Source organism: Ipomoea triloba, chromosome 15, assembly GCF_003576645.1.
Source record: "Ipomoea triloba cultivar NCNSP0323 chromosome 15, ASM357664v1".
NCBI classification, from domain to species: Eukaryota; Viridiplantae; Streptophyta; class Magnoliopsida; order Solanales; family Convolvulaceae; genus Ipomoea; species Ipomoea triloba.
The window spans coordinates 26,973,622-27,000,001 of record NC_044930.1 but is presented as its reverse complement, the minus strand read 5'-3'; the positions used below and the strand labels follow the sequence as shown (position 1 = coordinate 27,000,001).

General features: G+C 35.8%; 3 protein-coding genes across 3 annotated transcripts; 2 read left to right on the top strand and 1 right to left on the bottom strand.

Annotated features, from left to right (window-relative positions):
• The first annotated feature begins 7,191 nt into the window (after positions 1-7,191).
• LOC116006176 (F-box/kelch-repeat protein SKIP25-like) lies at positions 7,192-8,594 on the top strand. Its single transcript, XM_031246464.1, has one exon. The coding sequence runs from the start codon at positions 7,231-7,233 to the stop codon at positions 8,392-8,394; it is 1,164 nt and encodes a 387-aa protein (XP_031102324.1). The 5' UTR covers positions 7,192-7,230; the 3' UTR covers positions 8,395-8,594.
• Positions 8,595-15,230: 6,636 nt separating this feature from the next.
• Positions 15,231-17,285, top strand: LOC116005999 (pentatricopeptide repeat-containing protein At1g20300, mitochondrial). The gene has a single exon (XM_031246244.1). It carries the CDS (start codon positions 15,295-15,297, stop codon positions 16,915-16,917), a length of 1,623 nt encoding a protein of 540 aa, XP_031102104.1. The 5' UTR covers positions 15,231-15,294; the 3' UTR covers positions 16,918-17,285.
• A 3,893-nt stretch (positions 17,286-21,178) lies between these two features.
• On the bottom strand, positions 21,179-25,687 carry LOC116006475 (aspartyl protease family protein At5g10770-like). Its single transcript, XM_031246861.1, has 2 exons — positions 25,457-25,687; positions 21,179-22,714 (listed from the first exon to the last, which is right to left on the bottom strand). The coding sequence occupies exons 1-2, from the start codon at positions 25,656-25,658 to the stop codon at positions 21,417-21,419; spliced, it is 1,500 nt and encodes a 499-aa protein (XP_031102721.1). The 5' UTR covers positions 25,659-25,687; the 3' UTR covers positions 21,179-21,416.
• Between the last annotated feature and the right edge of the window lie 693 nt (positions 25,688-26,380).

The window sequence follows — 26,380 nt, the reverse complement described above, 5'->3', positions numbered from 1 at the left end:
GGTGTAAACAGAGACAACTCGACGAGGAGAAGGTGGTGGGTGGTTTTTTAGGCGCAAAAAACCGCGTCAAGGGCGGCACGTGACCGACAGCGGCGCATTTAAAAAGTTGAATTGACGAGTCAGAGCTCCCTCTCTTCTCTTACCATACATACAACGACAAAACCAACTTTTAAACTTCACCTATACCTTGCCCTACTATTTTATTTTTTAAATTAAAATTAATTTCATTTTTTTCAAAACATTCCATTTTGTCATAGTATTATTGTATTATGACAATTTTTTTTAATGATTTTTCAACAAAATTATTTAAATGATGTTAAATAATAAATACAATGATATTTTAGTCAATTCAGTTCTAAGCTAAGTGTTAAGTCCTTTTTTTTAATCCTAAATTTATGCGTTATTTCATTTTTTTGTTTTTTATTTTAACATTCTCGTTGGTCTTAGCATAGTAGCATTATTGTGACATGATTTTTTTTTTGTCAACAAATATGTTCAAATGCCATTAAAAATGTGACTTTATTAACCACTCAAAATTCTCATTTTTTTTCTTGGTAATAAAATTGTTATCAATACATAAGTCTACTATAAAAAAAAAAAGTGTAATTGAAAAAATCACAAATCTATTTCATAACAAACCTTAAGTCTAATGCATAAGTCTACTTCATAAAAATTCACAAGACTTGTGGTTTTATTACCAAAAGAGAAAATGAAGATTTTAAGTGGTTAATAACGTTATTAACCTATTTATTAACGGGAGACCAAAAATAGTCATACCATAATAATTTTAGGACTAAGATTGATGTTTTGAAAAAAAAAATGACCAAAATGGAAGGACACATATAAATCTAAGACAAAAAAAAAATTGACTTAACACTTACAACTAAATAGACCAAAATGACATTTTATTTAACGTCATTTAAATGGTTTTGTTGACAGAGAATAAAAATGATCATGCCACAATAATATTAAGACCAAACGAAAATGTTTTGAAAAAAATACGTAAAAGTGGACTATATCAATAAATCTAGGACAAAAAATAGAATTAACTCATTTAAATTAAATCAGAAAATATTCTTTTTTAAAAATAATTTTTGAATCAAATTATAAACCATTTTAATTTTCAAAATTATATTTGGTGTAGAATTAGAATGATAAAAATAGCTTAATTTATTATTCAGGGATATCAATTACGAGATTTTTTGTAAATAAAAAAGAAAAGGTTAATATACGGAACATAAATGTATGTACTACAATGAATGAATATAAGTAGAATAATTGAAAAGCAAAGGCTATTATTATTATAGCATGGCCTATGAACCAAATAAGTTTGAACAGTATAAAGGGATGAATAAGACGTGTTTGGAGAAGATGGGAAGAATCTAATCTTTCTTAATTGGGCGGAAAACGTACCAATAAGGCTACTTTTATCCGCCACTCCCACATCCACCTCTTTACTTCTCTCCCTTCCCTGCAGCTTTCTTGTTTTATTATTTCCGTTGCTTTCGCTCCTAAACACGCCACCCATATTTTCCCTATACCCGATCCAACAAATAATTGTGTGATAAATCACAATAATTTTCACATCCTTCCAGATGTTCTATCGGGTCAGGACATGGAATCCCTTAAAGATTGGATCTTCAACCTTTTGAAAATAATAACAATTAGAGGAAATGATCAATGTTTGGTGCCCACAAGAAATTTCTTATCTACAATCTATCATCAGGAAATCAATTGGGTTGTCTGTGCATACACGCCACTATATCTCTTATTATCGACTTATATCGGGGTCCATTTTCGTTTTTCTTTAAATTTGAGAAAAAAAAGCATATTTTACTTTATATGGTTAATGAAAATTTATTTCATGAAAAAAATGAATTCATTATTTTATTTTATTATTTATTTTTCATTCTTTTTAAAATAAAATAAGTTTTTATAATAATTTTTCCAAATAACTTGAGTTTTACAAACCCAATGAGATCCATATTCGAAATAATCTTCTTTTTTTTATAATGAAATTTAAATTCAATCCAATCATTCTTTTTCACGAACCAAATGCATTGACATTTTTCTTTTTGTATGTTTTTTTGGTATCTTCTATCTATATTACATTCTAAAATAATACTTATTTCATTTTATATATTAATGATCTCACATTACTTTTTTTAAAAATATTATATGTATTAATATGATTCTATAAAATATAAAATTGTTACATGTAATGTCATATTCTTATCATATCTTCTGAAATTTCATCTTTTCGAATAGTATGAAATCCTTGAAAATGTGAAATTAAGAAAGAGGTAATTGTAAGTGAAATCATTATCAAATTATTAGATTTTTAGAATATTTTTTGTTTGTTTTATAAGTGGTTGATTTAATGGTTGTGGGCAATCTCCAACCACATATAACTAAATATCTTCCCCGTCCCTCTCTTCCCAATAGTGAATTTCCCAATATGCCCATCTCCTCCATTGGTGATTGGGAAATGTCCTATCCCATGCCACATTGCCACGTCTAGATTCTGTCTTTTCAATCCTTTTTGGCTCTTCTTTGTCTTCTTGACACTTGGCACCATTCACAATTCCCTGTTTTATCCCTCAGTTTACCTTTACTGACATGACCTTATTTCCGCACTTTGTGGATTTAACCGTCAAATCCATGCTTTCAAAGCTACCTTAAATAGAATATGTTTGCGTTATTTAGAATAGCCTGATTAAGGTTTAGTATTGCGGTTAAGATTTGAGTTTAATTTGAATAATTTCACTGTATATAAGATATTATTGCCGAATACACATATATATGCATATTATTTAACTATATATAAAAAGAAAAAAGGGTGATAATTATATGGTTTATATAATGGGTGTTTAAGTTTACACACATGCACAAATATATATAGTCAAGTATTATTTTGAGAAAAAAAAAGTAAAATAACCTTCCTAACTATTAAAAAAAAAAAAGAAGAGAAGAAGATCCATTGATACTCCTTAAACCGTCAAAATGTGCAATGAAATGGTAATTTTACCTATTCAACATGTTACCGTCTATTTGGTGTTGATAAGCTTCTACATGTTTTATATTTTTATGTGGCAATTACTTGACATCCAATGTGACAATGACTTGATATAATTTAGAACTTAAAAAAAAAAGTTTCTAAAAATTTTAAAAATTAGCGAATAGACACTGGTAGTTTCCGTCTAACACGCAGGGGCGGTGGTTTTGGGACAAGGGGTAGCCATGGGTGACATTGGATGTCAAGTCACCGTCACATTAGATGTGAAGTAATTATTACATCAAAATATCAACAAACGTGGAAGCCTAGTCAATGGCAAATGAGCGGTAACTTGCTGAAACAAGTAAAATTAGGGCCTATTATCATTTTTTAGTTGATTTAAGGGATCTCAATGAACTTTTTGTAATTCTTTGTTAAAAATCAAAACTTTTTGTAGTTATGAGCCTCAGTTGCACCATTTGGTTCACTTGAGAGCTTATTTGATTTTTTTTCCCCCTTTTCGAGTATAATATACTTAATTTTTTTTGTTTATTTAATTCATTTAATCAGGGTATTCTAATACAGGATAAATGTTAATTTATTTAAATAAAACTTAAAAACAAACGGGTGGTTGAGTGACACAGTATACTAGCTATCTAAATATTGCTATGTATGAATTGAATCTCAGAAAAAATAATCTCAAAATAAATGAAGCATTTGGTTACTTTAATTGGGAAAGTGAGAAATTTGACATGTAGGGGAGGAGGGGACCATATCTTTTGGTTGCAACTAAAACCTACTCCTAAATATTGCCCATTCCTTTCCTCATTCATTTCCTTTGTTATGCCATAACTCGCATGCAATTTTAATAACAAAATTGCTACACCACTAAAATTGTATGATTTGAATCTTCGACCATCTCAATACTATTACAATCAGTTTTGCCTTTGACTTGTCCTACTTTTTTTTTTTTTAATTATTTCGTTTTTAGTCTAACATATCTAAAACACCCTAACTTTGTAAATATTTCACCAAACTTCACTTTATTATATTGAATTTAGTGACATTTTGGAATAAAAGTTAAACAATTTTCTAAAATTGATAATTTATAACCAAAAAAAAAAAAAACAGTGGAATATACTCCAAAATTTTTTGTTGAATATTGATAGTGTGATTTATGATGAATACTATTACCTAAACATTTATTACAAAGTAATTGTTTTTGAATTTATTAATTTAATACAAAATAATTAAATGAAATCATATCATTTACAACACGTTTAGTAGGTTCACAAAATATGTCTATTCTATTGTTTGTCAATGTTTTTTATTCACATGAAAAATGAGTTGTTCTTCAAGTAAGGATAATAACTATTTCGGGACCCCATAGTATTAACTATTATTGAGTTTTCAAGAATAATCTATATTTGTTAATTCCTAATTCAACATAAGTTAAACTTATAATTTGTTAGATTTTTTTTCTCCTTATCACATAACTTATCTATCTCCTTATGCAACAATTGTATCTCTTCTAGGTTCTAACTCTTCAACCTTCACAAGGTATATATTTGCCTATTTTGTATATCTCTTTTATATATATATATATATATATATATATATATATATATATATATATATATATATATATATATATGTGCACATTACTATTATTATTTTTATGTTTAGAATTTATTATATATTATTACGAAAATTAAAGTTTCTTTTGAGAATTATATTTGTAATATAAAACAAAAAAGTTATATTGTTCTTCTTTTGAATATTACTAATATTATTAATTGTACTTAGTGTTATTCTTTTAGCGAATCAAACAACAAAATCTACTCCGTATTCTATTAATAGCTTATTTCATCTTGTATAAAATATTATTCTTATTCCCTTAAAAATTTATTTTGTGAAGCAAACATACTATTAGATTGTTCTGAATCTTGGACAGTTGACATTAACATTAATTTGCAAGCAAAAAACATGCATAAAGAAAAAGAAAAAGAGTATAATATTAGATAGGGTTTACTTTGAAATAAAAATGAGTTCGTGTTGGTTTTAAAAGTCAAAAGGATTGCATTATATTCATTAGACTTTGGACATCCTTGTAGTTATGAGTCACAACTCACAACTATCAATGCAGCTGCTACCTCTCGTGAATTTATGGCTAAATATCTTATGTATCGATCTTTATATCGTGAACTAGATGGACTTGGGTTTAAAATAATATTTTTTTAATGTGACGTTCAGTTCAAAGAATAAAAAAGAAAAATATATAGAAAAATGTTAAATAGGTCCTTAAATATTATTTAAAAAGTCAATTAGACGACCTTTAAACATTTTATTTTAGAGTAATTAAGCTTAAGATTCTGACTATATCTCGACAAAAAATATCGGCGAATTGATTGTGTTTGTGGATTAGTTGCCTTCGAGGGTAACTAACTTTGTCAAGAATAAAAACTGAAAGTTTTCATGAAGTAAACTAGATGGTAGCATCTTCCTTAAGTAGTCGAGCCAAAGCAAAATCAAGCGTCATTTCTTGACAAGTAATGTTTACACCCTCTATCGGGAGAAAAAGTCCACGGCAAAATCTCCGTTACCCTACCATGAATACTGAATAGTGGCACTTGTTCAACTACATAACAACAAACGTGCAAATCTTCAAACTCCAACTTAATTGTATCCAACTGTATGTTACCTTTTATTTATCATCATCTCCCCATTCATTCTCCACAGTCCACACTGCAACTTCTTATCCAATCAGTATTCAAACCTAAGCCTGTAAGCCATGACTTTATAACCTCACTCTGTCCCCAATCCCCAAGGACGCATCATGACATCACATCCAAATCATCATTCGCTACCACCCACTAGTTGTAATAACAATATAATAGCGTATTATATATGAACCCCATTTGATAAATGAACGTTAGTTGATAGTTGTTAGTTGTTTGGGTTAGTGTATAACCAATATATAACATTAGCTCATTGTAAAAATATGTTTGGTAAATTAGCTGTTAAGCTGATAGCTGTTTGGTATAATTTATTTTTTGAAAAAGTTATTTTGAGCAATTTTTTGAATTTTAGCATTTTAGAGTTACAAAAATTTGATTAACCAAACATTTATATTGATTTTTTAACCAAGTCAAATAGTTAATAGTGATCAAATAAGTCAAAATTGACGGATATGCTAACTATTTTACGAAATCTGGCTTAAATTACATCCTATAAGTGTTGATGCATATCATGAGATTAATCTCATTCACTAATCTCTAGACCTTACAAGTTGCGACACAAAATTGGCTACGAATAAAAACAACATATTAGTATTTACCTTTAAAGTGTTCCAGGCCATTAACCCGTTAAGAATCCATTAAAATTCATATCTTAACGGATCAACTCATTTAACCCATTAAGACTTCGTTAATATTAGCATTAGTTATGATTTTTAAATATTATTGTATCATTTTTATGAACATTATTGTATGTTATGAATTAAATATCTTCACTATTTTGTTGATTTAATTTAAAAAATATATACTTTTGTACAAAGTTTTATTTTTTAAAAAAGAAAATTATATTAACATGTCTAACCACTTCTAAATAAGTTATTGTGTCATATTATGTCATGTAGACCAGTAATATGTTACCTAAACATGACAATCATGTCAAACTTTTTTTAAAAATCGTATTTAGATTCATGTTTAAAATTCTAACTTATTAACTTCAATAAGTCATATATGTGTTCAGCCTTATTATGTTTATATCATTATTGTATCAACCCATTAACACCTTTATACACAAATTCTAAGTATCAATCTTCAATTCTTCAAGACACAAATATTGAAACCTGTATCAAAGTTGGAGTGGAGTAGTCATTTTTTTTTATAAAAAAAAACATAAATTAAATCCTTTTTCAATAATTAGTTAATTAATATATAATTAAATATAGGTGGATGTTAAGTAATTTGTAGTTCAATGGTACATTTATAATTGGAAGGTCACAAGTTCAAACTTAGTGAGAGTATGGATTCTTTATACTTTAATAGAGTAAATAACTCAAACAGAATTATTTTCAAAAAAAAAAAAAAAAACTCAAACAGAATTTAAGCAAAAGTTACCGTACTAAAAAAATGTTTAGTGAAACAAACGGAAAGTACAAGAAAAGTGAAAAGTTTCCTTTCCTTAGTATATTAAGGAGGGGGATATTATATTAGACTTAGCCTCCCTCCATGGCCCCAAATCTCATTCCTCAAATGACCAATCCAATCACTGCCACGACTGCAGAGGCGATAACGGGGGCCTCTTCCGCCGTGAAACGCCGCAAGAATGAGCACATCCACCGGGATCTGATTCCAGGGCTTCCGGATCACATAGCTCAAACATGCCTCTCTTCCGTTCATCCTTCTCTTCTCTATTCCGTCTGCCATTCATGGCGTCGCCTTATCTACTCTCCTTCCTTTCCTCCTTTCCTCTCCATCTACGCCGTCTTCTCCTCTTCCGATTCCGTCGGCTTCGCCTCCTTTGACCCCATCTCCTCCGCCTGGCAATTCCTCCCCCTTCCCCCGCCGACCGCCGGTCTCCTCCTCAGCCACCCTTCTTTCATCTCCCGCCGTCTCCCAGTCCAGTCTGTCGCCGTCGCCGGGAACTTGGTCCTCCTCGCAGCCACCGCAGATAAGTTCCTCCCCGCCCTATCTCGCCCTTTGATTTTTAATCCACTCACTAGGAAATGGACGTGTGGACCCCCTTTAAGCACCCCTCGCCGTTGGTGCGCAGCCGGGGTATCCGGAGGCGCTGTCTACGTGGCGAGTGGTATCGGGTCCCACTACAACCACAAAGTTGCTCGGTCGGTTGAGAAGTGGGACCTCAAAAGTAACGACCACCGCTATTTTCGGTGGGAGAAAATGGGCTGCCTCCGCGATGGGAAATTCAGTAGAGATGCGATTGATGCTGTGGGGTGGAGAGGGAAGCTGTGTATGGTGAATGTCACCGGCGATGCCGCCAAGGAAGGGATAATCTACGACGTGGAAAGCGATGCCTGGGAGGAGATGCCGGCGGGAATGTTGATGGGGTGGAGGGGCCCAGCGGCGGCGTTGGATGAGGAAACCATTTACATGGTGGATGAATCCAAAGGCGCACTCAAGAGATACGAACCGGAAAGGGATGTGTGGGTGGAAGTAACGGAAAATCAGATGCTTAAAGGTGCTCAGCACATCACCGCCGGAGGTGGACGAGTTTGTGTGAGCTGCGGCGGCGGCGAGGGTATCGCGGTGTTTGACGTGGTGGCAAATCCGCCGTCTAATATGTGGGTGGTGGATACTCCGCCCGGATTTCAAGTTTTATCCGTCCATATTTTGCCCAGGATGAGCCAAAACCATTTTCACCCATCAGATTAGTCTTCTTCTATACTTGTCCAAATGATCATAGTTTTGGAAATTTTTATTTATTTTTCCAAATATGAATTTTAATCCATTTTGATTATTGGTGCGCTTTAATTTATTTAAATTCCGCAGACGGCACAATTATATTATTAAATTTTGTGACCAATGCCATATTTGTTTATCATATCACAATGTTCATACTCTTCCCATTTCAATTGTTTGGTTCAATTTCATCATTTAATGTGAAGTGATGTTTGGGCTACAACGAGATAAGTCACAGGTCATGTGTGAGTGTTGTAGAGCTAGAGTATTCTGCTATAAAGTTACACAACTTGCAAATTCAATTAAATTTAATGCTACTTTTTGAATTTATTTTTCATTCTTTGTTGAGGTTATTTTGACATTACAAATACAATATTTAAAATCTATATTTTTTAATGATCACGGTTGAAACTTTACGACTTACGAGTTGTTTAATATACCATTGAGTTAATTTCAGGAATGGTTCATTAATTATTGATATTTATCAATTTTTATCATTCGACTTTCAATTATACTATAAAATGATCCATTGACTATTGATCTTTACTAATTTTATTCCTTACTTTTAATTTGACCATAAATGATCCCTGATTATTGATTTTGTTCTATTGGTTTTTCAATTAAATATCCATTTAGTAAACATTAAATGAAAAATTTGCTTGTTGTTGAGATAGACAAATTGAGTTCATAAGGTTTTTTAATACATTGAGAGTTCATCATTAGTGGTGTTAATAAAATGAATCATTGAGAAAGAGTACTCTTACAATTAAAGTGTTTTTCACTCTTCCCAAGACTCCTAGTTGTTTTGGTTTATTCAACAATACATTAGTTCAAGATCTAGTTCAGACAATCTTATTGTAAAAAGTTGTATTTGTATTAAATTATGTCTGTACTGTAAAAAAGACTTAGTTCAGAAGACGAAGATTGAAGACCAGGCGTGAACTAGATAAAAAGACTAGTTAGTTGAAGTCTGGAAGGACTCTTATGAAAGTTGTCTATTTATATGCAGATACGATTGATGATTTCCAGATATACTACTCTAGTACTATGCAATTTGCATATTCAATATTCTTTCAAGGGCTTATTTCAAAGATTAAATGAAGCAACTTGATGAATTTGATTCAACTCAAGTTGATTGATGCTTGATGAATAAGGGCCATCAACCACAATAGTAACACGGGGGAGCCACAACTTGTAAGATTGAGAAATCTTGCACCATCTCTTCAAGAAACTTCAACGTAATTCGAAGGCTGAGGATCATCAGTGATAGCTTGAAGTGTTCACTCTTAATCAATTTGTTTGGTGATAACGTTCAATTGGTTAATGAATGAAAAGTTCGGCTAACCATATTGTGGTGCCTCCAGATATATAGGAATGGTTGTTTCGAACTGGGTTACCAAACCTGTTGTGTTCTTGTGCATTTGAAAGGTGTAGTTTTCGCGGTGGATGGAAAGAAGTAGGTGTTAAAACGAGAAGAAGTTCCCGAGTATCGTTCTCAAAGGACGGCAAGGAGGGAATTTGAGCGGTAAGGGGATTAAGCACAAGAGTGTTTAGTGTTTGAAAGCTAACCCAAACATAGTAAGAAATGCGCATGAAACATTATGAAAATAAGGAACAAACAATGAAAACAATCAATTGGAAATGAGGATTTGGATCTTGCAACTCATATAGGTATCCTTGATTTCCTAAGATATTAGGCTAGCAACACTTAGATTATGAAAATGAGACAAGGTCACCAACACCACCGCCACTCTCGTGGTCAATGGACTCACTTCTTAGACCGTAATGTCATCCTTGTGATCACTAGGCTAGAAGAGGCATTTTGACAAACACGTTACGTGCCTCTTGTCTTCCACTCTCCCTTTTCTCAAAGGTGAGAGGGAAATGTGGATGGTGAGGGCTAGATCTACTCCCTACTCTCGTAGGTGAGTATTTCTATCCTACTCCTCTAGTGCAATTGGATCCTAATTGGCATAGAGTCAAGACATCCATCCCAATCCACAATCAACTCATCAATCAAGCAATTGCAAAACCTAATTGATCAAATCAAAGCTCAAGAACATCCATACAAAATTGCTCAATCCAAATCCACAAAGATCTATCTAATCATACTTGGAATTGAAATAGCAAAAGGCAAAAGTAATGACAAGAAATTAAAATGAAGACTTAACTTGCAATTGAACTTGAATGTTGATCTCAATCTTGCAACAATGGAATTCTTCTCTAATTCTAATCTAAACCTAAGAATTGCAATGTGGAGTGAATTGGGTGAGATCTCTCTAGGCTAACCCTAGAGAGAGAAATATTCTAAGGTTTGGAATGGTGAATCTAAGTCTAAGTCCTCTGAAAATTAGCTCAATTCTCCTTTTAAACTTGCAAAAACCACCCAACTTCGCGATGGACGCACGGCTGGACGCGCGTCCACTGCGCGTCCAGTGTGCCTGCTGCTTCGGCTTGCGTTTGGACGCGGGCATCCGCCCCGGCGTCCGATTTCACGCTCTCTGAACTTTGGTTCGGCCTTTGATGGACGCAGGGTGGACGCGGGCGTCCATCAGAGAGCTCTCTGATCCAAGGCCTATTTTGCCTTCCAACTTCGGTTTGTAAATCCTTCTCCGAAATATTGCCATTTTCCACCTTTTTGCACTTCTTTTTACCTACAAAACAATTAACAAAGTGTAGAACAGGGTACTAAGACAATATAAAGCATTTTAAGGCAATTTAAGACTAAACCATTCACTAAAAGCCTTAACTTGTATACTAAACGATCCACAAATAACCTTATAAAAGTGGTATCTTTTGCACTTATCAGCATTCTAAAATTTCTCTGCACCACGATTTGAACTAGTTCATCCGCTGTGTCAATTAAGTCTATTATGTGCCTTTATTGACTTAGCTATTTACACTTAAGTTTGTATTGAGTTACTGCATACGAAAAACTTCAAGTGGAATGTGAAGAACTAAAAATTTTACATGATTATCTTTAAATTTAATATTTATTAAATTGATATTTAACTAGATGATCAAATTTAAAACAAAATCAATAGTCAATGGACTATTTATGGTTAAATTGAAAGTAAATAAAGAAACCTAAGTAGAGTTAATTGTTTCTATAAAAATATATATAGTTGCCCAACTATTAATCTATATGCCAATTGCCAAGAGTGAAGACAAAGTATGCCTTTATGGTTGGCAATATTTTAATGGTACGTTTAGAGTTGGTATCACCAGCAGTCAGCATGAGCAGGCACCAGACAGCAGCATTGAATATGAATCAAGTGTTGAACATTACCAGCTCACCAATCTTAATTATTGGTCACCATCACAACCTTCAATTCCATGGCCGCATTTCCCACTATCAATTTATTATTCCTATAATCTTTCCATTCACGTACTTTTCATTTAAAATAAAAAGTAGATTATTATACATTACTTTTCTATGCTTCTGGCTACCCAAAGCCCAATGGGCCATAACATGGGAGCCTAACTCATAAAATAAATAAAAATCCGACAACTATGACAATTTATACCGTGACGATCAAAACGATATCATTTTGATCTTTAAATTTTAATGAATGTTTTCAATTTTTTTTTAATGAATTTTCAATTTATTCGTTTATCATGTTTTTATATATCTAATAATATATTTCAGGTACAAAATTCATACGCGTATAGAATTTTATAACACAAGATATAAAAACTTACAAGACAATATACATGCACATGTTATATATCTACTTTATTTTGAAATTCGATTTAGGTAGATAATTTATGTTCTATAGACACAAAATTTCATAACAAAGACATAAATTCATAATATAAGACACAATATGTTATGTCTTACACAACTACTAATCTATTACAGTTACAGAATTCATACTCTTAAAGTATAAAATTGGCAAGACCCAAAACATGTCAACACAGTTGTCGTTCAAACTACCCAAGACACTTCACTCCTCAGTATCAATGCTCAACGGTTCAACTCCTCAGCATTGATGCCCAACGTTCAGCTCCTCAACATTAATGCTCCATTACTGAGCTGAAGGAAATAAAAAGACACACAAGACATTGCTAAGACACGACACTTGAACTTATAAAAATACATACTGAACTCACTTGTACACTGAGTACTGCACTCAAACATTGTATTCAAATACTCAATAATACTCAAATAATATACCGGTAACACATTATTACCATCATTGGTGCTTTCATTAAGAGCCGAGATCATATCTCAGGCAAACTTCATACATCACAAACACCTCCATGGCGTCGCCTTCTTCAAGCAGTGTCATGCTCATCAAGTGGCATTCGCCTCCTGCTCATCAAGCCACATTTTTCACAAATCACAAAACACCTAACTCATCTCATCACTATCGAGGGTGCAATCCGGACACTTTTCACAAAACACCCAGCTCATCTCATCACTGTCGAGGGTGCAATCCGGATCCAACCCTGCTCTCATGGTTATCATCGAGTGAACAATGGTACTCTCGGATCCAGCAGCTCTCATGGTTCTTATCGAGCGAACAATGGTCATCCCAGATCCAGCAGCTCCCATGGTTATCATCGAGTGAACAATGGTCATCCCGGATTCAGTAGCTCTCATGGTTCTCATCGAGTGAACAACGGTCACCCCTCGGGTTATCTTCGTAAACAGCTCAACAGTAACCGCGTGGGAGATCGCCGCAAGGGTGATCTCCGTAGCCAACTCAACAACAACCACGAGCGTCACCTCCTCAAATAGTGTCACCTCCACGAGCAGCGTCACCTCCTCAAGTGGCGTCACCTCCACGAGCAGCGTCACCACCTCGAGCAGCGTCACCTCCTCGAGCAGCGTCACTTCCTCGAGCAGCGTCACCACCTCGAGCAGCGTCACCACCTCTAGCAGAGTCACCACCTCGAGCAACGTCACCTCCTCGAGCAGCGTCACCACCTCGAGCAGCGTCACCTCCTCGAGCAGCGTCACCTCCTCGAGCAAAGTCACCTCCTCGAGCAGCGTCACCTCCTCAAGTGGTGTCACCTCCACGAGCAGCGTCATCACCTCGAGCAGCGTCACCTGCTCGAGCGGCGTCACCACCTCGAGCAGAGTCACCACCTCGAGCAGTGTCACCTCCTCGAGCAGCGTCACCACCTCGAGCAGCGTCACCACCTCGGGCAGAGTCACCTCCTCGAGCAGCGTCACCTCCTCAAGTGGTGTCACCTCCACGAGCAACGTCACCACCTCAAGCAGCGCCGCCTCCTCAAGTGCGTCGTATCCTCCTAAAGTGTGTTTGCTTCCTCCACTTGTGAATCTGTCTCCTGCACTTGTGCATTCGCATCCTCCACTGGTGCATCTGTCTCCTCAAGTGCGTCTGTCGCATCCACTGGTGCATCCGCCTCCTTCACTTGTACGTTCACCTCCATAAGCAAAAGGACCCAGTAGTTGGTCATGGTTTGCCCTGATCAATTTTGTTAAAAAACCAAAAAATAATAAAAAATCTAAGCTCTATTCCCTTAGGGCCGACACGAGATCTGATCTCGCTAGCTACCTGACGGGAGAGTGTTTTTCTGAGCCCAGCAAAAGGTTTGGATTCAAAAAACACCACACTCTAATCCCTTAGGGTCGGCACGAGATCCGATCTCGCTAGCTACCTGACGGGAGAGCTGACCTTTGACCGAGCCTACGGCCGGTCGAAGTGAGCTCGCGCTCAGAGCGCCAAAAAAAAAAAAATTTGGCCGAGGTCAGTCCTCGGCCAACTCTAGTCGAGGTCACCTCGGCCCACTCTGGTCGAGGTCAGTCCTCAGCCCACTTTGGCCGAGGTCAGGCCAATCTCACGCAAAAAAAAAAAAAAAAAAAAAAAATTCAGTACAAAATATTCGAAGTAAACGTTTTATTTCATTCAATTCAAAGCCATTACACTTCAAACTACCACTCAATATCTACCCGACTTCGTGCCCGCTTGCTTTCCTCTGCTTCAGCATCTCGTGTCTGGCCACCTCCATCAGGCGTGACGACCGGCGCCTCTTCATCCCTGCGCTTGCTCTCTTTGGACTCATGGCAAGAATGACGTGGTGAGGAAGGATGGAAGACACAAAATCTGTGAGAGTTCTTATATACACAAGAAGGTGACCCATACAAGGAAAGAAAATCACAAAGAAATTAGGAAATATTCCACAATTCCATAAAATTTCCATCTAGTAATATTTTCTTCTAGAATCCAACATACCAAGTTTTCAGCACAAGTGCCAAGCTAATCCTCCCTAGCTACCTCAGCCATTCTCGCTAGCTAGGGAATTATTGGCTGGTGACAGGGTAATTGGGTACCCGACCCGGAACCATTGGCAGGATCCAAAACATTGTCAAGACAGTTGTCGTTCAAACTACCCAAGACACCTCACTTCTCAGCATCAATGCTCAACGGTTCAACTCCTCAGCATTGATGCCCAACGTTCAGCTCCTTAGCATTGATGCCCAACGTTCAGCTCCTCAGCATTAATGCCCAACGTTCAGCTCCTCAACATTAATGCTCCATTACTGAGTTGAAGGAAATAAAAAGACACACAAGACATTACTAAGACACGACACTTAAACTTAGAAAAATACATACTGAACTCACTTGTATACTGAGCACTGCACTCAAACATTGTATTCAAATACTCAAATAATATACCGGTAACATATTATTACCGTCAATTACATTATAATTCATCAATCTATAATTTATCTAGTACAAACTCTTATAATACCCGCTAAATATTTTTCTCATTAGTGAACCTATATCAGAGTTGATGGAGTGTAGTTAGTGTACACAACAATTTGCCCTATATTTTTAAGCTTCGTCTAGCAGCCATTTATGTTCCCAAAAGTTTGATTTCACCTTCAACCCCGCAGCGATGTTCATAACAAATTTGCTTCGCCTTAATCTGCGTCTCCATTTCCCCTCTCCTCTCTCCCGCACCACCAAATTCCTTCCCTTCTCCACATCTATCACTGGACTCCACATCGAAGACGCCGCCGTCGACTCCGATGGCGACGGAGACGGCGCCGGAGACAGGTCGTCCCGATTGAGTTCCACCTTAACCCCAACTGAGACCCTAGCTGCCGAGAACTTCCACTCCTTAATCAAAGACCACTACCGGAAAAACCCTAATAGCAGCCCTACTCCCTTAAACCCTGACTTCACTCTCCCATCTCTCTCCTCCGATTTTTCCAGAATCTGCGCCGCCGAGCCCGTCTCCGCCGCCGTCGTCCTCCGCGTCATCGAGAAATGCGGCGAAGTGCGGCATGGCATTCCTTTCCCCCAGGCTTTGGCGTTCTTCAATTGGACAGCCGCGCGCTATTCCTTCCAAACGCCCCAGCCATACGACGAATTGGTGGATCTCGCTGGAAAGGTACGCCAGTTTGGTGTAGCTTGGCACTTGATAGACTCTATGAAATCAAATAACATCGGAGTTTCTACAGAAACTTTTTTGAATTTAATTCGCCGATATGTCCGAGCTGGACTTGCCTCAGAGGCTATACACACGTTTAACGTGATGGAGGACTATGGCTGTAAGCCTGATAGAAATGCTTTTTCTTCAGTAATTGGTATACTCTCTAAGAAAAGAAGGGCTACAGAAGCTCAAGCATTTTTTGATAGATTGAAAGATAAATATGAGGCTGATGTGGTGGTCTACACTAGTTTAGTTCACGGTTGGTGTCGTGCAGGGAACATTTCAGAGGCTCAAAGGGTCTTCAATGAAATGAAAGTTGCAGGCATTGAGCCCAATGTTTATACTTACAGTATTGTGATTGATGGGTTGTGTAGAGGAGGGCAGATAACTCGGGCATATGATGTTTTCTCAGAGATGATTGATAGTGGGTGTCAACCTAATGCTGTTACCTTTAATAACCTTATGAGAGTTCATGTGAAGGCTGGGAGAACTGAGAAGGTATTGCAGGTGTATAATCAGATGAAGAGGCTTTCATGCCCTCCTGATGTTATTACATACAATTATCTTATTGAAAGCCATTGCAAGGATGAGAAACGCGAGGAAGCGATCAAGGTGCTTAACGTGATGGTTAGTAAAGGATGTGAACCCAATGTTTATAGCTTCAATCCAATTTTTAGGTGCATTGGTAACTCGCGGGATGTGAATGCTGCTCATCGGTTGTATGCCAAGATGAAGGAAATAAAGTGCAAGCCGAATGCTGAGACGTACAATATATTGATGAAGATGTTTGTTGAATCAAGGTCCACTGACATGGTGATCAAGCTTAAGAAAGAAATGGATGAGAGCAAAGTTGAGCTTAGCGTGAATACTTACAGGATTCTGATTTCCATGTATTGTGGCATGGGGCATTGGAATAATGCATATAAGTATTTTAGAGAAATGATCGAGGAAAAGTGTCTGAGACCGGGTAAAGCAGATTATGAAATGGTTCTGCAGCAACTCAGGAAGGCAGGCCAAATGAAGAAGCATGAGGAGCTGGTTTCAAAGATGGTTGAGAAAGGTTATATTACTCGCCCCTTGTAGAAGAACAAGAACATCCCACCTCTGTTCTTCATTATCAATGCCTTACTTAACATTTGGCCTTGTGGGGGGGAGGTAATATATGCTGCCAGTTGTTACTTTTTGCCTATGATGCAATAGCTAGCTTAAAGTTAGATTTTTGTGTATTAATTTGGATGGATATTAATGCCAGTTTTGTAGCATATAGGGCTGTTAACGAACAAAGTAGTTCGTGTTCGTTTGTTAAGATTTTTTGAGTGTTTGTGTTCATTTGTTAAGAAGGTTTCTTTAGTTTATTTTGTCTACAATAAATTCCTGGGCATTAGTTTGTTAGGGAGTTTGTGAAACTTCCACCTTTTACTCTCATTATCAATGCTGACATTCATTTGTGACATAAGGTATCTTTTGGCCGCCATGTTGTTATCTATAAATTGTAGAGCTTGCACCAGCTTAAACGTAAATGAGCTTGAATGTTGCTCAGACTTGGGGCTTGAATGTTGCTCAGACTTAGAGAAGCGGACAAAGGAGGAGAAAGAAATACAAGATGAAATGGGAGTTTATGGGGTCGTTTCCTTCATTTTTCTGTTTTTTCATTTCCAATTTTCCATTTCTCCAGTTTTCCATTTTTCCTTCTCTATTCCTCCAGTTTTCCATTTTTCTAGTTTTCCAATTTTCCTTCTCCATTTCTCCAATTTTTTCATTTCTTTAGTTTTAATACATAGTTTGATTACAAAACAAAATATTCAAAACTTCATTAAATACAATCATCCCATATAACATTTGTATATTTATACAACAAAGATAATAATAATAATAATAATAATGATAATTAATAATGATAATAATAATAGTGATAATAATAAGAATTTAATAATAATAATAAGAAGAAGAAGAAATATATAATGATAATAATAATAATAATAATAATAAATTAATAGTAATAATAATAAATTAATAATCATAATAATAATAGTAATACTAATAAGAATTTAATAATAATAATAAGAAATTAATATTAATAAAAAATAATAATAAAAATAAAAAATTTAATAATAATAATAATAAGAACAAGAAATTAATAATTAATAATGATAATAATAATAGTAATAATAATAATAATAAGAAGAAATATATAATGATAATTTAATGAATATGAAGACAAGAAGCGTGAAACATGAAGAAGAAAGCACAGGCGCACAGCAGGCCAGCAACAACTCCAGCGTGATTCGAACCTGGGACCTCTGGGTCAAAATGCACTGTTCACCCGTTTTTTTCCATTTCTCCATTTGGAGAGAGCCAATTTCCTTCTCTATAAGATTTGGAGAATTGGAGTTGAAAAAGGATTTGAAAAATTGAATTTAGTAAACAATCTTTCCATTTTTTCTTTCTCCACTTCTTCATTTCTCTATTTTTTTAGAAAATTTCCCATTTTTCCAAGTTAGTAAACGACCCCTATATACTGAAGGCCTCTTCGTTTCAGCCGCAAAATAAGCTAATTCGAAAGAAGCCACAAAAATAAGAGTAAAAGGTAGAAGTTTAACAAACTCATGACTAGGAATTTATTGTGGACAAAATAAACTATCAGAAACCTTCTTTATTGAAGATTTCCCAACAATCAACACTAACGACCTTGCAAATCCAGCATTTCATCTAATCGCTTCACTCTCTCCAACCCTTCACTAATCAAGAAACGAATCCTTTGCTTGTCATTGCAACTTCTGTTCTTCTCCATCTCCTGCCTTATAATCTCACTCACCTCACCTGCACACACAATAATTAATAAAAGGCAACCCATTCAAGTTAGTCAGACCGTTGACTATTAGGCGGAGGTCAATAATGACCAAGTCCGGCACTTAGTGACTGACTATTTAAAAAAGAGCTAAGTCTAAGCACCCAACGTCTTGGAAATGTATGACAGTATAAGGACATAAAATTGCGTCTTAGCTACTAGTTATAACTTTTGGCGTAGTGGTAAACGTTTGATCCTAAAAAGTGATATTAGAGGTGATGGAGGAAAAATTATTAGGCGGAGACCGATAAAGGTAAAGTCTAAGCACCCGGTGGCTAGGGAATTGTTGGACGGAAGCAAAATTACAAGTTCGACTCTTGACGGGAGTAGTTAATTGACTTTCTTAAACCGATCAATTATGAACAACTAGACTGATTTAACTCTTCGTAATCCCTTTCAGGTTTCTCCCGTCACTAAAAAAAATAGTACTCCGTAGATAAAAGGTTGGGTGCATCGATGTTTCTGTTCTATACTACATAAGCATAAAGCAGGAACAGTAACCAAACTGGAACGAATATGATTTGAAGAAAAAGAGTGACCTCTAGTATCGGTAGGAGCCCTTCTGGCAATCCTGAGAGCATGCCTGTATAACTTAAGTACTCTAGCTCGAAGAAGGAAGTCCTGCAAATCTAATGGGGGAGCCATCCACTCCACTCCTTGAATAAAGCCGCCGTTTCAAAGCAATCTGCTCCTTAACATAATCCACTCAATTCATTAATCTTTGACCTACAAATCACACACAGAATTTAGGTTAATCTGAGACATTCATTGATTTTAACCTCAGCTTTCCCACAGCTACACACAACTCAAAGGTCTTGCATAAATGCAGAATTCAAAGCTAAATCAAACCAATTTGAAGTTGGAGACGTACCGGGAAGTGACATGGTGGGGAGATGCACTCTTCTAGTCTTCTTCTGCCGTGTTCCTGTCTGGAAATGGAATTTGAATAGCTGCCGGTTTTCTTCTCTCTCTGAAATAGGGATCTCTCTCTCTCTCTCTGTGGACTGTCAACCAATTTTAGCCCATTGGGCTATATGAGAGAATTGGTGATTGGGCATTTCGGCATAGCAACAAGCCAACAATACCTCCCAAAATAGAAGTATTACTAACATCAAATTTTCAAGTTTTACCTAAAGGCTAAAGCATTTCCATATCTTCAATTCTTCAAACTATTTAGATCTCTTAATTTACAGGTTATTCTTAATTGTTTTATTATTATTATTGGCATTTTTATGAGATTGGCATACTTGTAATACATTTATTGCATTGATAAAAAAAAAATAGAATTACTATATCATTTTTAATTTAATGAGTTAATTATTAGTGATGAGAAGTTTTGCTTAAATTGGAGTGTTATTGCCTCGTCCCGTCTACTTCTAACTAATGGTTGCAGGATAACTTGTGATATTGGATTGGGAGATGGTCTCTCTTTGGTTACTTTAGGGGTATAAATGAGCCGAGTGGCTCGCGAACCGCTCAGTTAAAGCTCGACTCGAGCTTGGTCAAATTCGAGCTCGAGTGGCTCGTTTAACAATCGAGTTGAGCTCGAACTCTAATATCTTAGGTTCGTGGCTCGAGGAACCGCTCGCGAGCCATATATATATATATTTGAAATACTAAAAATTTAAAATCAAAAAGGTTAAATTCGAGTTTAAAATTGAACTCAAATTCGAGTTCGAGCTTGAATTCAAGCTCGAACTCGAGCTCAAGATCAATTCTGAGCTTGTGCTTGAACAAACGAGCAGCTCGAAAATTGCCGAGCTCGAGCTCGACCAGGGCCTTCATTAGCGAGCTCGAGCTCGGCTCGTTTACACCCCTAGGTTACTTAGAGAGTACATAATTAGTTACCCTCCTATTTTATCATTAAATGAAGGGGTATTTATACAATGACAAACACACTCTTTCTGGAGTTACTTTACGAGTTATAATTAGCCGTAATGTATCATCATACCTTATAAGTAAGCATACCCTAAATCTTAATCGATTTACCTCCCTTGGCTTTATGTCCCCTATTGACCATTTTGATAACATATATTGCCCTCCATACTCATTTACTTTTATTTAGACATGAGTCTTTTTTCTTATTGAATATTTGTTGTTAGATGTCATTAATCTTTTGTTTCTCACAAACTATGATAAATCATTTATCGATTCCTCATATTGTTTAATAGTTATGGTTTCTAGTAAATTTTTGTAATTTTTTTTTTAAAAAAAAACATAATTTTTAAATCAGTCATGATTAGAAGTTAGAAGAACATGACAATAAACTAATCGATCAAGTTTTTTGACCACTAACCAAAAGGAGCCAGAATTTCTAACTACTTACAATTGCGAGTTGAAACTAGTGATAAAATATTTTTAAAAATTTAAAAGTGATATAAATGATCATTTTTTAATCACTTTGAAGTTTGAACCGATTAAAAACACGAATTTCGCCACTATGAACCAGCACAATAGTAGTGTGACAACAAATGAGCAAGTGTGATAGAACAAAAGTTATCCATCATGTCCAAATAGTATGTAAATTCAAATTAAAGATGAAGTAGTAAATGGTATTCTACACATTTACCTTTGGGTTTTTGGTTCTCACACAAACATCAATCACTTTATACTTTTACAAGCTGAAATTCCTTTCTCAGACTTTGGTTATTTCTATGACACATCTACTAAATTGCATTTCCAATTAAATGCTAAATTTAATTCAAATTTCAAACCTTTTCCCCTTAATTAATAATTAAGAACAGCCACCAGCCCCAATTCCCAGCTTCCCTCCTGCCACGTCATACACCACCTCGAATGTCTGCTGCTGTATATTTCCGAAAATGCCCACGTCGCTAGCGTCGCCGTTTCCGGCGAACGCCAAGCAAACTTGCGATGCGCCATTGCCCAGCAGGATTCCGACGAGCGGCAGATCCATTGTTACGCCCCCGTTCAGCACGAAGCTTATCTTGGGCACGCTCACCGTCGTGTATTTGCTGAGATCGTAACACGTGTCCAGTATGGACAACCCCGGCGCCTGCGGGTACTTGCTCATTCCTTGCCGGAAGGCGGACCGGAGCGCGGAGTACGCCGCCGGTGGCAGGCGAGTTATGACGGTGCCGGAGTCGATGATGGTCCCGGAGCTCTTGAAAACCACCGGGCTAATCGAGAGCTGCTTCCCGCCGACGGCGATTGCTTGGACGTCAATAAAGTAGAAGGAAGCACCCTGGTCGGTGGCAAACGGCGTGAACTTTAAACTTCCCGGAGCGGCGGCGCCTTTACCGAACGTTAAGTGGCCGTTAGCCCCTCTCTTAGTGGGGAGACAGTAGGAAAAATATTTGCCGTATTTTGCGGCGGTTTGGGACACGAGGGAGAGCGCGTCGCGGCCGAGTCCGAGTAATCCGGCGGTATTCCCAAAAAGCCCCTGGTTGTTTTGCCCGCACCCGAACAGAAAATTATCAACGGCGTCAGTGGCCGTTAAGCTCAAACGGTCTTTAGCGAAAAACCCGACGGAGAAGGAGGAGTCGCCGTATTGTATCCCGTAAACGCAGGTGGAGGAGGAGCAGCCGGGGTTGTTTCCGGTGGCGGAGGTGAGGCCGGAGCAGGCGGCGGCGGAGCAGGTTATGTTGGAATATGTAGTGGAGAGCTTGGGGTCGAAGATACTTTCTTGCTGTGAGTAGCAGGATTTGACGCAGGGGCGGCACTGAGTCCAGGTGAGGTCGGAGCCGGTGTCGAAGACGAGAGTGAGGGTGTTCTTGGGGGTGCCGAGGCCGACGGTGACGATGTAGTTGCCGGTGCCGAGTGTGGTGCCGGACTTTGCCGGAACGGCGGCTTTGGAATCCGGGATCTTCTTCTTACGGACTCCACTAACGGCGTTAAGGTTATCGATCCTGGCAGAGTTGACTCGAGCGTGTATTGAGTTGACTCGCGACTCGTCCTGCTTGAGAATGTCGGTTAGAGTTGGAGTATTGGCGGCTTTGCCCTTGGGAAGGGTTGTTGAGCAGCCGCCATGCTTGTGGACAACCTTCAACGATGATGCCCCTCGCCTCAAACCTGAATATTCAGATCTTAATTAAATAATTATTATAGGATGGATATAGTACCTTACTATAATAATGTGTTTCTTTTTTAACTGAAATATGTATTTCATCTCAACTAAAAGTCTAAACTGATAGTTAAATTATACATTTATATTTATATATTATATGATAAGAAGAAGTTGGAGTGTACGTAGTATTTTTGAAAGCAAAATGTGTACGTGATTGATGAAGGGAAACTAGAAGACGTAAGGTGGTGTCATGCAGGTGTCATAATTTTAATTAATTACTTAGTTACCCATGCACATGGATGGCGTACAAGTCATCATATCCTCCCTGAAATCTTAAAAAAAGCTAAGGTTCCATCATATCATATCCTCATCTCTGTGGAAACAGACCTAACTTAAAGGCCCTACACCTTGAGCTCACGCATTTTCTCAACTTGTCTCTCATATACATATTTTAATCGTTTTATAGACTCCAATCGAGAACTACATTAACGTTGTATGTTTAGCTTCATTCTAATTATTAAAACTTTACTTCAAAAAAAAAAATATAAAACTGTTTTGAATTAGAAAGAATATCTATTTAATTACAAAAACAAAAACAAAAAACATGAAAGAATGCTAAGTTTATTACGATCAAATGTAAGTGTGTGGTGGCATGGGAAAAGTTGAGATGGCACCATCAATCGTGAGTGGATGTTAATTATGTATTAATGGTATCCGATGTAACTTGTATTGAACTCACCTCACTTTTAGATTTCATATTACTATCCCACTTCAACTTCAGATTGAATCCACCGGATTATCACTAACTATATATACACACACACATTAATATTCAAGTCAGACATGTCGTAAATGCACACAAGTTACTATACGAATGTATAAATGATAACTTGTGTATATTAATAATGGGCGAATTGCACACAATCTAGTCTGTATGCATTTGTGTAGTGATTTGTGTACATTTATGAAGAGTCTCACGGGACTCATGAAAAGATGTGATCCCATTTGATTATTACTATATTGTGTACTGTGTTTAGTTGATGTGTACAAGCCAAAACCAAACTTGCTATTACAACTAAATTAAGCATTCAAGGTACAACGTAACATTATTGTTATGTGTTTTACAATAAACTCTTCTTTTTCTTCAATAAATCCTTCTTTAAAAAATGATGAAATAACTTGTATTGGTTTAGTGTGGGGCGTGAAGAAGACAGATGAGTTATTAGAACCCACTAAAATATTATATTAATACCATTGCGTGTGTACTTAATGCATTCAACAAACTACAAACCCTATTTGGTAGTATAGAACTTGTAATATTTAATTGATTTAGTTTGACTAATTTCATTCACATAATTGACAACCATTATTATTAATAATTATTTGACAATAACAATAATACATATATTATAACGTGTGATGTGCATCTTCACCAAATTCTTTTCACATCATTTCTGCCGTCTATACTTTCATGACAGACTGGAATCGGATATATCCATAGCGCTAGCTATCTAGTTTATATTAGCCCACTTTACTCTAAAAATCTATGGTTAGGTACTTAGATTATTATATTACGGAGTACTTAATAAGTGACAGGTAATTTGACTAATAATTACGTATTAAATTATTGTAACTTTATTTATTTTAATATCTATGGGTTAATAATATACCAGTACGTATACTTGAATATTTAGTTGTTTAAGTTTTAACACTGGTATATTTCAATAAAAAAATATTGATTATAGTTACGTGTAAAAAGATACATGCATGCCTTTTCTTAGCGTTGGAACAAGAGTAAAATTCAGAAAATTTTATTAATTAATTATATATATATATATATATATATATATATATATATATATATATATTTTTTTTTTTTTTTTTAATGGTGGGAGGTTGACGCCTTGACGCTGAGCTTGTCCTACATCCCCGTGACTGTGAAATAAGAACACCCGTGATTTATGAAATTGGTCTGGCTGGACATATTTTATTTTTTAGTGAAAAAGGTTGAATTTCCTCAATTTAACCATCCAAATTTATTTATTGGTATTGTATGCCCGTATGGCGTGTAAAATTTGATATGTAGAATTTTTAGAAGCAGTTGAGAGTGAAAGCTCACATTTGCATAATTCAAACTCTCGTCCTTTCCCAACTGGACGTATTTCTATTCGTACGAATGGTCCCTTTTTATTTTTTATTTGTTAATGTGTAGCAGTAAAAATGTTTGTTAAAATAATAAGAAGAAATTCACTGTATTAGGTACAAATTAAAGTATCAAATTCCTACCCTTTAAGAGCTTTACAAAAAAAACAAAAAAAAAAAACTTTGGATAAATTGGGAAAAAAATGGAATTTATTCCTCTCTCTCTCTCTCTATATATATATATATATATATATATTTATTTATTTATTTATATTTATATATTCTATTGTTGGTGAAAGCCAAAAGTTTGAAAACAAAAAAAGAAGCTAACAGGATTATATTCCTCCCCCAACACTTTTCGAAAAAGTTGAAATTGTATGAATTATTTTCCCCACTTGCGTGCAGTGCCAACACCCAATAATTTAAATATTTTATTTTGTAACATATGATATAATGCTTGCATAGTTTTAAATTATACATATTACAAAAAATGAAGAAATTAATGGATAGCCTGCGATATGATACGAGGTTGTAAACTATATATATATAATCTTAAATTTAGATATATAGAAATAAAGAAGATGAGATGAGAGTAGGAAATTGACCTTTTGATGCATGGGTGGTGTGAGGTTGATGGCAATGAGTAGTGGTAGGAAAGAGAGAGGTGAGCGGAACAGTGTGAAAGTGGGTCGACTCGGTGAGTGACTCGGAAGCAATCTCTTTCTCTGCTGAGCAGCCCAGTATGAGGAAGAAGAGAAAAGATGCAAATGAGAGCAAAAAGGTGAAGAGATTTTTAGCAGTGGCCATTACTATGTTAGTGTGTATGCCTCTTCCTTTGCCGGCCTCTATCTTATTATATAGACAAGTTTAACCTAGCTTCCACGTCACCTCCCACTAATAAGGGAGGACAATCTTTTTGCATTTTATTATTATTTTTATTTTCAGAAAATAGACATTATATTTATTTTAAAAAAAAACATTTTCTTAGAGAAGATAAGGTTAATGTTACTATTAGTGTTTATTAATTTATAGTTTTATAGGCACTTCAAGGATTTGATTATGCCAAAAAAAATAACCAGTAAATTAAATTACGAGAATTTTGATCGAAGTTCTCAGTCATTGAGAGTGACCTAAGTTAAGAGTAATAAGATTAGCGTGTTAATGAATTTCAAGTCATTTTTAGTATAAAGAATGAGTATTTATATATATACATGGAACAAGCAACATCTATATATCACTTAGAGAGCTATATACATACTAATGAGGGTTGTACATATATATATATATATATATATATATATATATATATATATATATATAAGTAATAAAGTATGATATAGCTAAATGGTGGTCTTTGAGCTAGAATTAATGAATGTTGTAACACATTGTCTTGATGCTGATGATAATATATAGCTTGATTTGTTTTCCCGTGAACACATTCAGAAATTAGGAAATCAAGTTGAGATTGAAAAGAGTATGAGCGTGCGCATTCACTTCACTACTCGACTTGATGATTTTTCATATTTTGA

What these genes read in the sequence shown, in the direction of transcription:
- LOC116006176 (XM_031246464.1), top strand. Translation starts at nt 7,231, where the DNA reads ATGGCCCCAAATCTCATTCCTCAAATGACCAATCCAATCACTGCCACG.
- LOC116005999 (XM_031246244.1), top strand. Translation starts at nt 15,295, where the DNA reads ATGTTCATAACAAATTTGCTTCGCCTTAATCTGCGTCTCCATTTCCCC.
- LOC116006475 (XM_031246861.1), bottom strand. Translation starts at nt 25,658, where the DNA reads ATGGCCACTGCTAAAAATCTCTTCACCTTTTTGCTCTCATTTGCATCT. An exon ending in CACCACCCATGCATCAAAAG is followed by an intron (nt 22,715 to 25,456) that starts GTCAATTTCCTA and finishes CTGAATATTCAG; the next exon opens with GTTTGAGGCGAGGGGCATCA.